This window comes from Nannobrachium achirus, assembly GCF_963921795.1.
Source record: "Nannobrachium achirus genome assembly, chromosome: 9".
NCBI lineage: Eukaryota > Metazoa > Chordata > Actinopteri > Myctophiformes > Myctophidae > Nannobrachium > Nannobrachium achirus.
In genome coordinates, this window is record NC_137818.1 from 17696135 (window position 1) to 17709677 (window position 13543).

A 13543-nucleotide genomic window follows, 5' to 3' on the forward strand; every position below is an offset into this window, starting at 1 on the left:
GTGAATGGTGATAGCAGTGAAACCATAGCGACCCATTCAAATTCATATATCTGTCACCAACATAGACAGTTAAACGAAGACTTCAGAAGAGGTGTTCAGAACTCTCGAAACACCTGATGCAAGGAGGTTCAAGGAGGTTCACAACACCCAGGCTTCCATCAGGAGAAAACATGATCTGGAAATGAGTAGCGTATGCGAGGACGAATAAGACGAAAACGAAGTAGAACCGGAACTAGAACACGATCACGAGGAGGGCGAGGATTGTCGTCCATGCTGCGTGGACAAGGTGGAGCACAAGGCGGGCAACAACCAAGACCAGGTGCAGGATCAGGAGCAGATGCAGGAGGTGCAGGAGCAACCAGCCTAACGCCAAGGCTTCCTGGGCGAAGGCAAGATGGAGGGACCAGTTGAACCGGAACTAGAACACGATCACGAGGAGGGCGAGGATTGTCGTCCATGCTGCGTGGACAAGGTGGAGCACAAGGCGGGCAACAACCAAGACCAGGTGCAGGATCAGGAGCAGATGCAGGAGGTGCAGGAGCAACCAGCCTAACGCCAAGGCTTCCTGGGCGAAGGCAAGATGGAGGGACCAGTTGAAGACAGTAGAAACATCCAGGATTCACCACTACTTTGAGGATCCCACAGATGTTCCTGGCCAGCACCTCCCCCGTAAGGAGTGGACACAACCTCAATGGCCCGAGGACGGGTGTGGTTTGGTGGTGTGTCAATGATGAATTCAAGGCTTCATGGGGTGTGTAAGTGATACCACTCAACCAGTGGTCCGGCGACCACCCGTGGTCCTTCCAAGGGGTTCCAGGTGGTCTTCTGCTAAATGATGGAGTCATGGAGAGTTGGTAACCATATGGACCCTTAAAGATATAGGTCTATTTGGTTTCCGCTCTCAAGAGTAAAATTATTGTTAAACATCTGCATTACTTCATTCTACACCAGGGTTTCCCAAATAAGTGCCGTGATGCCAGTCCAGGGGTGCCGCAGAATAATTTTATATTTGGAATCTACCATATCACATCGGTTTAACCACTTATACCATCTATGCTTAGTAAAAACAGACCTGATTTGCACTGTACTTGATGAGTTATTTTTCCATCTACCCCAACTCTCTTCACCAAAAATAGCAGATCTACAAGCCCGTCACGTGAACCTTCCCCCGAGAATAGGTATGCTGAGTTTCAAGTAGTTAAATGTCAAGTATAAAGTTATTTTCAGTCAGTTCTGATGGATATTTCTCTGTGACATAACGTATCGTAAAAAATAACAGTGTAATTCAGGGGTGCCGTAGATGAAAAGCTTATTTACAGGGGTGCCCTGAGTCAAAAAAGTTAGAAAGACCCCTGGTCTACACAATTCGACACCATTAGAACATTGTTTTGATTGACGTATTCCTGTTAATATCCTCTATTAGTCTGGTTGAATTTCTGATAAAAGGCATATAAGGAGGTTAGAGGCATTTTGGGGTAAAAGTGGGGAACCAGACCATTCTACATAATTCAAGGGTGCAGAATCTGAAAAACCTGGTTCCCAATCAACATTTTGAGTTTTTGACCTTCTAATTTAACAAGGTGGCTGCCGAATTGTACATTTTGAACTATTTATTCAAGCAATATTTCTCTTTCAAAAAACTTTTCGTAATTTGATCATATAATCAGGCTTTTGCGACCACCCAGGACAGTTTTTTAGTTGCTTGATTCAGTTTAGATTAAGATATTTGATATTCATTTATTTAGACACGCCCCCTTCCTATACAAGTCCATTGTAACTTCAAACTCCATTCTAACCATGATAGATTTAATGAAAACCTGTCCTTTTTTTCTGGTGACTCCTGACGCCCTCCTAATACCGTGAGCAGGTTGTGTTTTTTCGATGACATTTATTTTATTTTTTTAAATGCTGTTGTATCTCCTAATACACGGACAGGCAGTGTTTTTCGATAACTTTTTTGTTAATTTGTAATAATTATTTGGGAAAATGAAATACATAAAATACAATTAAGAAATTATTAAAAATAAATGAAAAAATGTTATTGACAAAACACAACCTGCTCACGTATTAGGAGCAGGTTGTGTTAGGAGCAGGTTTTTACTCCACAACTATTATCCCAAGACATAGCCTACACTAGCCCAATGCATCATAGCCTATTGTGAGCTTGCATATCAGCTATTTTCGAAAGATTCTTTGATACATTTTGAAATAGGACATTCTGTAGGCTACACAATGAGTAGGCTACTTTTACTTTTGGTATTTTTTTCAAGTATATTTTGATGCCAATAGGCTACTTTTGCAGTTTTACTCCAGTACATCTTGAATACAAACAGGACTTCTACTTGTAACAGAGTAGGCTGGTGCAGACAGTTGATACTTTTGTAAAAGTCTTTTGCTCAAGTAAAACACACACACACACACACACACACACACACACACACACACACACTCCGTCTCGCTGTCTCTCTCTTCCTCTCTCTCTATCTCTCTCTCTCTCTCTCCCTCACACAGACACACACACACACACACACACACGCACTCACATGCACATGAACGCGCGGCGCGCTCTCCTGTATAAATGGCACGGTGTCACGTAACAGCTTTTATTGTGAAAGTGTTGCGTTGAGTCCGACGCGTTGCTCGTCAGACCCAACTCTAACACAACTTGAACTTGAGAAGATCTTTTTATTTTATTTTATTTTCAACACCCAACCTCCCCGGCTGACCAACACCTGGACAGACATGGTGAGTGACTGAATAATCTTTGTAGCTACATTTCCAACTTTAAAACTCTTCCCAAAGAGAGTGTGAATACAATTTACAGTTTAGGCATTTAGCAGACGCTTATAAATGGGGGTCTGCAGCCTAATGATTAATGAACCACTGCTTTAATGCTTTTGAAAATGTTGAATGCAGAAGTTCTCCTTGCAAACAGAATAGGCTGTTGAATAAATTAATATTTGGGGAATAAATCAAACGTGCATTTAGAATTTGGTTAACATTTGCAACACATAGGTGTTGTTTTAATGATAGCTTGCCTTAATCCCAATGTAGCAATTGTTCAATTAAAGTAGGCATTTCCTTCTTGCAACTTAAAGGAGTATTTCACACCCAAAATGACTTTTTTTTGTGTCTCCAGATCTGGAATCAATAGGGGTACATTTATTATAATCGAATTATTGTCTTAGGAATGTGACAAAAACTTTTTAAATTTAACTCAAGGCTCCATGGGGGTTTGGGATATGAATATAAATGCAGGATTATATCTACTTTTGACAATCTGTTTAGGCAAAAGTAAACCATGTGGTGGATCAGATGGAAGGAACAGATGTGACTGCACCGGATACAAAAATAGAGTAGACATTTCTGAGAGCTTTTCAACTGTGAACTTTTGTCCAAATAGGCTAACATGCTATTATTACACCTGTCCACTTGTGGATATTTATACATGTCTTAAAAGCCTGCGCATGTATAGGCTATTCCACCAAATAGTTAATAGAAAATTCAATGAATCAATATTTAGCCCCTCCAGAAATTACTCCGGTTGATAATTCTCTATAATAATCTAATGCATTGGTTCTCAAAGTGGGGTCCGGGGACCCCCAGGGGTCCTTGAGGGAGGTATCAGGGGGTCCCCAGCAAAATTGGGACATAATTTTAACCACTCTAATCCTATTTTATACTATGGTTGCTTTTGAAAAACTGCTTGTTCATGTCACTCTCCTGCAACGATATTCCGGTTTAGTTTTAATACAGTATCAATATACAGTAGCAACATGCAGCCTACTCTGATTGCAAGGAGAACTTCTGCATTCAACATTTTCAAAAGCATTAAAGCAGTGGTTTTCAAACTTTCTCATGTCAAGGACCCCCAAATCCATTTGGTCCCATTTGTACACTCTTTGTGTTACATGCCCATAAGGGTCCATTTGGTTCCTAACTATCATTTAGCTGGGGACCCCCTGGAACTCCCTCAAGGACCCCTGGGGGTCCCCAGACCCCACTTTGAGAACCAATGCATAAAGTATCAACATTACTGTATACTTACAGTATGCCAAAAGTAAAAGTAATTATTTTGCAGAATTACCCATTTCACAAACTTTATCAAAATGTGCGCAACTTCGTTTAAAAAGTATTCCAAATTATAAACTATTTTTGAATAGCCTATATAAATAAGCTCAGAAATGGTTATACTCGTAATCTAAATCTGCAAAGTAACTAAACAAAATCTCTATACTGTATATAATTAGGCTAATAATAATAATACATGTATTTGTAATGCCCTTTGTATTTGAAACAAGCCTCAAAGTGCAACATTGTAAAACTTTTTTTAAGATTTTAAAATAATAATAATCAATAGTCGTTGGGTAAATATTTTATGGTGGAGCCTGAAAATGTCAGACAAAGTAAAATATCTCTCAAACCTGTACAGTACTTGAGTGCTGTAGTACTTAATACATGTTCCTGTCAGTCAGCACCATCAAATCATCATGTACTGTGTGTGTGTGTGTGTGTGTGTGTGTGTGTGTGTGTGTGTGTGTGTGTGTGTGTGTGTGTGTGTGTGCGTGTGTGCGTGTGCGTGTGCGTGCACGTGTGGTGGGGGGACTTCCCTTGGGATGAAGAAAAGCAACAAAGTTAAATTCTTCACAAGTAGAAACACGGCTGCTTGAAGCACTTCGCTAAATGTAAACTACTAATCCAGTCTGTCCTGTTTCCTTAAGTGTTTACAGCTTTTATACTTGTACTAATAGCTGACACACTCGCACACACACGCACACACGCGCACACACACACACACACCACATACATACTTGCATACATACCAGCACGCATTCTTAACCTACATAATCAAGTGACAACATGTCTGGGATGGGATGCAAGCACACCTGCCTTAGAGGCAGGCTTCATTGTGACAGCAGATTTAGTTTTAGGCTACTTTTAGTCAGCTAAATATTGTAAGATTTGAGTCGACTAAATCTATTTAGGCGGGGTCTTGGTGGCGTCGTAATGGCCGATTTGACATTTGGTTGCATGCTGAAAATAGCCGATCTACAAGCCCAGAAGCAAAGATTTTAGTTAAAGTGAGCGGTGCTATTTATTAGTTAATTTCATTAAGCGCCCCGCGGCACGAAGCTTGGCCAATGTGACCCTGGCGTACAACAAAATTTGAGCACTCTGTGCCAAAAAGTAGGCCAGATGTAGGCCAGATGTAGGCCGCATAAATGCTTTTCAGGACGTCTAAATGGGTATAACAGTGTTTCAGAGAGAGTGCATCTCCATCCACGTGGGCCAGGCGTGCGTGATGTTTAATGGTGTTTCTGGGGTGTGTTTCAGACAGTGCATCTCCATCCAGGTTTAACAGTGTTTCTGGCAGTGTTGTTTTTGACAGCAAAGTTTGATTTAGTTTTAGTCATAGTCTTTTGAATAAAATGTCATTTAGTTTTAGTCATAATTTAGTCACCTGAAACGTTTTAGTTTTAGTCTAATTTTAGTCGACTAAATGTCATAAGATTTTAGGTGACTAAATCTACAGTTGATTTTACACTTGGTTGCGTGCTGAAAATAGCAGATCTACAAGCTCACAACGCGTCGCAGCAACACCTGAGAGCAACCAAACAGAAAATTACTCTTCTCCACTAGTCCCTCCCTAACGTTTTTGTCTAGTTTTTATTTTGTTGACGAAATTGTCAATTATTTAGTCTTAGTTTTAGTCATCACAGCTTAGTTTTTATTTAGTTTTCGTCAGTGAAAAAAACAGTCGACAAACATTTTTCGTCATAGTTTTAGTCGACAAAATTAACACTGGTTTCTGGGGTGTATTTCAGAGAGAGGTCCTCTCCATCCACGTGGGCCAGGCGGGCGTGCAGACGGGGAACTCCTGCTGGGAGCTGTTCTGTCTGGAGCACGGCGTGGGTCCGGACGGCCTGTTCGTGGACGACCCGGACCAGCGGCTCAGCAACTCCCGCAAGGACCCCTTCAACACCTTCTTCAACACAAGCGGCTCCGGACACCATGTCCCCAGAGCCCTGTACGTGGACCTGGAGCCCACCGTTGTCGGTAAGAGACACGCATTTAAACACTGTGCCTTGGCTTTTCAGCGCGTGGTCCTGGGATGTGCAGAGAATGTTAGAGAGCCAAGGGCTGAAATTTCTAAAAGGGCCTTTTGGTGAAAATATTTAAAATAGCAGACCTCCAAGCTCACAACACGTCGCAGCGCAACGTGTTGTGAGCTTGGAGGTTGGCTATTTGCATTGCTTGATACCACACTGTAACTAAGTGTAATCAAGTGAATAGCCTACTGGAGATGTGGCGTACGGCATGGATTTCTTTCAAGTTCAGGAGAGTTTGGACAAGGGAATTCTCTTGAATGCTGCCTTCAGGTATGGCATGGGAAGGGGGCATTTACATTTCTTTCACTTTCACCATAGTAAAATCTGCATTCATGGTCTGGAAGGTTGGATAATGTAAGAGAATGGAATAAAGGGTAACCTTGGGATAGGAATAGATCAGTGGTTCTCAATCTGGACCACTTCAGTTAAATAATGCCTGGGCTTGATATAATTCGTTGCACGTAGTATCATGCAACAAATTAAATGAAGTGTTTTTCTCCCACACCACGCTTATTAATTCAAATTTAAACCCATTTTTAATACATTTAACAAAGGTCACCTATTTGTGTATTTACATAAAATAAAATAAATCCCATGGAAGTCGGGAATGGGACTCGAACCCGCAATACACTGTCAGGCTATAGGTTGTCTGGGCCAACAAAATATATATAAGCCGAAGCCAGTGGAGGGAGCGGAGAAGGGGGGAAACGTGTGAGGATGTTGGCTGGTTGAAGACCAATCGTGCTGCGGCATTCTGGATCATTTGGAGAGGCTTATGTGCACATAACCCCACTAACCCCTCTGCAATCCTGGTCTCTATATATAAATAATAATAATAATAATAATAATAAAAAGAAAGAAAAAATAAACTAACCCCTGGAGGGGTCCCTAGCTCAAAACATTTTCAGATCGGGTCCTTGAAAAGGTTTGTGAACTACCGTTTAGAAGTCATTTGTAGAATCAGCCTCAGGTCTTGATGGGTTGAGGAAGTTTAAGTGTTTATAGATTCACAAATGTATGTTCTGCTCTTTTCAGATGAAGTCCGTGTGGGGAAGTATAAAGATCTGTTCCACCCGGAACAGCTCATCTCTGGGAAGGAGGACGCTGCTAACAACTACGCCCGAGGATACTACACCATAGGAAAAGAGATCGTTGATAAAGTATTGGAACGGGTCCGGAAAATGGTTAGTAGGCCTATCCATCTTTAGAGCACCTGATTCATCTGCACACACTGTTTATGTCACGCAAAAGGATCAAACGTAGCCGGTCTGCAAGATCGAAATGCGGTGCGAAGGGACGTGTTTCCATCTTGCATGTAGATCTGCTACTTATGCTGCTTTTGAATTTGAATCCTGAAAAGTAAGAATTTTGGACATTTTCTACGAGTTTTCCAACCGACAGAGTCGACATTTGAATCATTCGATTATATTATAAAGGCCTACTATATTTAATAAAAACCCTTTTTGTGTGTTTTCAACACAATATCAACTGTTTTATTGTCATGATTCACCATGAGCCTGACTGGCTCGTTGCAGGCTTAAAATAATTCACACAAATATTTTTTTGGGCCCCCCTGGATGAGGACCCAATCAATGGGGGTAAATTTAGGGTCAAAGGTCAAGTAAATTTACCCCCATTGATTCTCACACAAATGCATTTGGGTCCCCATTCAGGCCCATGCACTGGGTCCCCATTCAGAATCAATGGGGGTAAATTTAGGCTACTATAATAATTTTTTTGTTTTAGGAATGCGACAAATACAAAAAGAAGTCTCCATGGTGTGACTAATCACCAAATGTAATTTTGGGGATGAACTACTCTGTGAAATCACTTAACCTACCTTTAAGGGGAAACTTTTGAGAAACTCTTGCCCTGTTGTAACATATTTCTACGATGTTTACTTTGCAGGCCGACCAGTGCGAGGGCCTGCAGGGCTTCCTGCTGTTCCACAGCTTCGGCGGCGGGACGGGCTCGGGCTTCACCTCGCTGCTCATGGAGCGGCTGTCGGTGGACTTCGGCAAGAAGCCCAAGCTGGAGTTCTGCGTGTACCCGGCGCCGCGGGTCTCCACGGCGGTGGTGGAGCCCTACAACTCGGTGCTGACCACGCACACCACGCTGGAGCACTCCGACTGCGCCTTCATGGTGGACAACGAGGCCATCTACGACATCTGCCGCCGCAACATGGGCGTGGATCGGCCCGCGTACGCCAACCTCAACCGCCTCGTCGCTCAGGTTCGGCTTATAGTATAGATACTGCGTATAGAGTTCCAAGGATGTCAAACTCATTTTTTGGTTGAGGGCAAACGTTGGTCCAAAAGGTGACTTGATGTGGGTCGCCAACGGTTGCGGCTACTCTGAAACTCTGTTACAAGTAAAAGTCTGTAATAAAAAATGTACAGTAGTTGTGTAGTGTTGTGTAAAAGTACAAAGGTTATTGGTATCAAAATGTACTTAAAGTATCAAAAGTAAAAGTATTCATTATGCAGAATGTCCCATTTCACATTTTCTAATGAATGCAAAGCTTTTGAAAATAGCCAATGAACAAGCTCACAATGGATTGTTGGAAAATATTGGAAATATTCCAGTGTAAGTAAAGATTACCTCAAAATGGAGATTTGGTAGAGAGAGAAAAAAAAAGACTGTATCTGTTATTTCCAGGTCCGGTTTAAATGGTAAATTTAATTGAAAAAAGGGAATTGATCCCAGTGCATGACAGAGGATAATTTCACGATAAATTCAAATCTCCACAATATGACTATTGTGAGTGTTATTTATCACGATAAACGATAATAACCATTATCGTCCTATCCCACTGGTTTCTCTTCTGGTCCAGGTGGTGTCCTCCATCACCGCCTCGCTGCGCTTCGACGGGGCCCTCAACGTGGACCTGATGGAGTTCCAGACCAACCTGGTGCCGTTCCCCCGCATCCACTTCCCCCTGGTCACCTACGCTCCCATCATCTCCGCAGAGAAGGCCTACCACGAGCAGCTGAGCACGGCCGAGATCACAGGTGACTGATATGCTCAAAGTAATTCACAGTACAGTGTATTTTCTTTTTTCCTTTCTTCAGTATTGACAGTACAATACTTCCACTCCACTAAGAGCTCAGAGGCAAATATTTTATACTTTCACTCCACTAGAATTATTTTAAAGCTGTAGTTACTTGTTGTAGATTTTATTATTACCTGTAAGACGCTCTAAGGGCGAGAAGCGACCTCACCCTAAAGGGAGAGAAGCGACTGAAACAACAGAGACTGACACAATATGTCCATATATGGGCATTCCCAGATATGGGCTTAATATTGATGATATCAGGGATCTTGGCCATATATGAAGCGTGACATGAGGTGTGACGGACGACATGATCTGCAGGTTTTCATACTAAATGCGACCTATGGCTGCAACAACAAAACATACATCAACCACTTCAGCCCTATTATAGGGCTGAATTGGGCTATGATAATAATAATCTGCCATTTTCAAATGGCCGCGACACATTGTGTCCATTTAGAAATAGCAGATCTACAGTAGGCCTACAAGCTCCACAATGCGGCACGATGTAACGCAATGTGAGCTTTTAGATCTGCTATTTTCAAAGGATTTTTATACATTTGAAAACTTGTGAAATGAGACATAGCCTACATTTTGATACCAATACTCTTGTAATTTTATCCAAGTAAATGTTGAATTCCAGACTTTTACTTGTAACAGAGTATTTCTACATTGCGGTATTGATGCTTTTACTTTTACTTTTACTAATAGGGCTGAAACCAAGGGTTTAGAGCTACTTTTAGAAGTTGGGATAACGCATCTACAGTATAGTGCTTTTTCCCTAAATAGCAGATCTACAAGCTTATAGAATTGGTATTTTTAGCTAATGCCTGTATTTTTTTTTTCTTTTTTTTTACTCGATTCATTGAATTATTGATAGTGTCTTGTATTGATGAAGGATTTGACGCGAGAACATTCTGATAATAGTTTTTATAGTGTGTGAAAATTGCAGATCTACTAGCTGCTCACGCATGAGCCCATACATCTGCTATTTTGTATTCTTTTTTTATTTGAAATAACATTTAAATAAAATGTATTCCCCCTTCCAAAATCAACCATTTTAATTTAAATCAATAGTTGCACTGAGTATAGGACAGGAAGCACAGCTGGAGGATGCAGAGACTAAAACGTTGAGGTTCTCTCTGGGAGCAACGAGGATGGATATAGGATCAGGAATGTTAGATGTTTTGGAGATAAAGCCAGGGAGGCCAGACTGAGATGATTTGGACATCTACAGAGGAGGGATATTGGTAGGATGCTGAGTTTGGAACGTCCAGGCAGAAGGCCTAAAGGACTACGGAGGAAGACAAAAGAGGATATTTATGGATGTAATGAAAGAGGACATGAAGTTAGTTGGAGTGAGAGAAGAGGAGACAGACAGAGGACATGAAGTTAGTTGGTGTGAGACAGAGACAGAGTGACAGGGTGAGATGGAAGAAGATGGTTCGCTGTGGCGACCCCTGAAGGGAACAGCCGATCATTGAATGGTTTTCATAACAATAAAAATGGATTCTTTCGAGACCAAATGTTTGCGCCTCTTGCAGGCGACTGCTTCGAGCCGATGAACCAGATGGTGAAGTGCGACCCTCGGAGGGGTAAATACATGGCCTGCTGCATGCTGTACCGCGGAGACGTGGTCCCCAAGGACGCCACCGCCGCCATCGCTAGCATCAAGACGCGGCCCTCCGTCCAGTTCGTTGACTGGTGCCCCACTGGCTTCAAGGTGAGAGCATGACCAGGATGTTGTTTGTAATGTAGTTACATGGTTATGCATGATCACTAGGGATGGAGTTTGTTAATTCTTATTGATAATGAGCACTTTATCGATCCTGCTTATTGAGCCGGGCCATTATCGATTTTCTAATATTTTGTGGAAAGACGTGAGAAAGTTCGGAACAGAACTGGATCTTTTTTTATTGGCCAGTTGTTGTGACTGTGAGTTTGTGGCTGACCACCATCTATGAAGATGACTGTCGTAGATTAGAGGTTATCATGATTGATTATGTGTGGCGTTATAGAGTAGATCATGTATTCATTGATTATATTAATATCTAGGTCTGTATGATACTAATACTTGATAGTTAGCAGTAGAGAGGCCTTCAGTAGGCCTCAGTAACTATTGTTTTGGTAAAGCATATCTTGTTATGGTACGCCTCGTTCCAGAGGCCTTGAAGCCACACAGTATAACTCTAGTGTTTGACCATTCCTCTTGGCAGAACTATATACCACTGTCCAGAGTGATAACTGTACTTCTGTCCGTGATATCATGTTACATAAACTTGACCACATCACCACCTAATATAATTGTCTTGTCTCCTCATTTTCTCATGATTATTGATTGATCTGAATTCCACCACAATGACAATTGACAAAAGTAACAAATATCAATAAATATCATTAAAACTATCAGTCATTAGTGTGCAATAAGTGTTAAATGGCTTTATATAATGAATAGTGCTGTAATAATTTATTGATCTCCTCTTGTCTTGATTGTTTAAACATGATCTCATGGGCCGCTATGCTCGATAACAGGCTTAAAAAAAGAAAGATCAACAATACAGAGCAGTTGTAATGTAGTGTTGAGAACAGTCAAACACAAATAGTAATACTTATAGTAATAATTATAGTACCACCAGGGACGTGGGCAGCTTGCAGCTTGGAGGTCGGCTATTTTCTGTGCTTGATCCCACACTTAACTAAGCATAATCAAGCCAATACTGGAGAACAGCATGGATTTCTACACAGAGAGGGCAATTCTTTCAGCATAAAATGCTGCATTCAAGTTCAGGAGAGTTTGGACAAGGCAATTCTCTTGAATGCTACCTTCAGGTATGGCATGGAAAGAGGGCATTTGCATTTCTTTCACCATAGTGAAAACTGCTTTCATTACATGGTCTGGAAAGGGCCCTTTTTACAGACCGGTAAAAGGGCTTTGATGTCTATGTGTGCTGTGCACGTGCCTGAGTACAACTTATCAATGCAGTGCCAAACAAAAAGAAAAGTGACCCTAACCAAATAAAGTGTTAAATAAAGTTTGTATCTTTTTCCCCCACCACTGCCACGCAGGTGGGCATCAACCAGCAGCCCCCCACGTCGGTACCCGGGGGCGACCTGGCCAAGGTCCTGCGTGCCGTGTGCATGCTGAGCAACACCACGGCCATCGCCGAGGCGTGGGCGCGCCTGGACCACAAGTTCGACCTGATGTACGCCAAGCGCGCCTTCGTCCACTGGTACGTGGGCGAGGGCATGGAGGAGGGCGAGTTCGCAGAGGCCCGCGAGGACCTGGCCAGCCTGGAGAAGGACTACGAGGAGTGTGGCCTGATGTGTGACGACTGCGACGAAGACGACGACGACGAAGGCGGCGAATTCTGAAAAACGTTTCTGAAAACCGATGCACTTATCTTTTGTAACTTTATTTTTATGAATAAAATGGAATCGTGTCCAATCTGTTTGGTGGAGTTGTTGTATGTTAAGTAAAGAATAACGTCTGGCTCAGTGGTCATATCGATAATGACCGCTAAGCCAGACGTTATCCCACTTATTACATGGTTAATTAAAAAATACATTAATAATTTGACTCAAAACTAAAAACAAAACAAAGTATTTTCTTGCTTGCAGTAGTGAAAGTATTCCACAAAGTCGCACAAGCACAGTCGCCTCGGGAAATCACAAGGAAGTTGATCAAATAGAATCCATTTTCTGTTATGGCTGTCAAAATAACACACCGGTGATTTCAGCGATTGACCAATCAGAATCAAGCAATGGATGACAGGGTCATTACAGCGATGCGTCACCCTGAAGGCTTTCATTTCTCATTATTACACAGCTTGGTGGAATGCTTGATTCTGATTGGTCAATCGCTGATTTCATGGAGATTTTTTAGTTTTTGTTGCATTTCAGTAATTTGATGACCGGGTCATCAGACAGATTTAGCTACTACATTTGTGAACTTCCTGTGCAAACTGGTGATATTTCTAATGTGATTAATCCATTCTCAAATCCTCTATTAACAGCTAGGTACGCTGTCATGCTCATTTCAGCATGGATGAAGAGCCTATTTCAACCAACTGCTTGGTCAGAAGAACTACCTGTAGTATAATAATATTTCACTCCATACTTATTTTTGGGAAACTCCTCTGAGTACCACCAGAGGGGGGCCCATGTACCACCAGCGGTACACGTACCACAGGTTGAGAACCACCGGTCTGTTAATATTTCTCGTTGCTTCATAGCTTATGATTTTGGAATAGAATGTTTATAAACTGTACATACATGTCTCTGTCGGGTGGAAACCTCATTGTGTCCAAAATTGTTGCTTTTCAGGATTTCAATTAAAAAATAGCAAAAGTAGCAGATCTACAAGCTCGAAAGCTTGGAGCTT

The 13543-nt window shown here is 41.9% G+C and overlaps 1 protein-coding gene across 1 annotated transcript; it reads left to right on the forward strand.

Moving 5' to 3' along the window:
• Positions 1 to 394: 394 nt before the first annotated feature.
• Positions 395 to 12534, forward strand: LOC308290681 (tubulin alpha chain-like; the record flags this gene model as incomplete). The annotated part of the gene is made up of 7 exons (XM_080732592.1): positions 395 to 532; positions 5826 to 6057; positions 7146 to 7294; positions 8019 to 8342; positions 8944 to 9121; positions 10707 to 10885; positions 12229 to 12534. The coding sequence occupies 7 exons, from the start codon at positions 395 to 397 to the stop codon at positions 12532 to 12534; spliced, it is 1506 nt and encodes a 501-aa protein (XP_080588718.1).
• Between the last annotated feature and the right edge of the window lie 1009 nt (positions 12535 to 13543).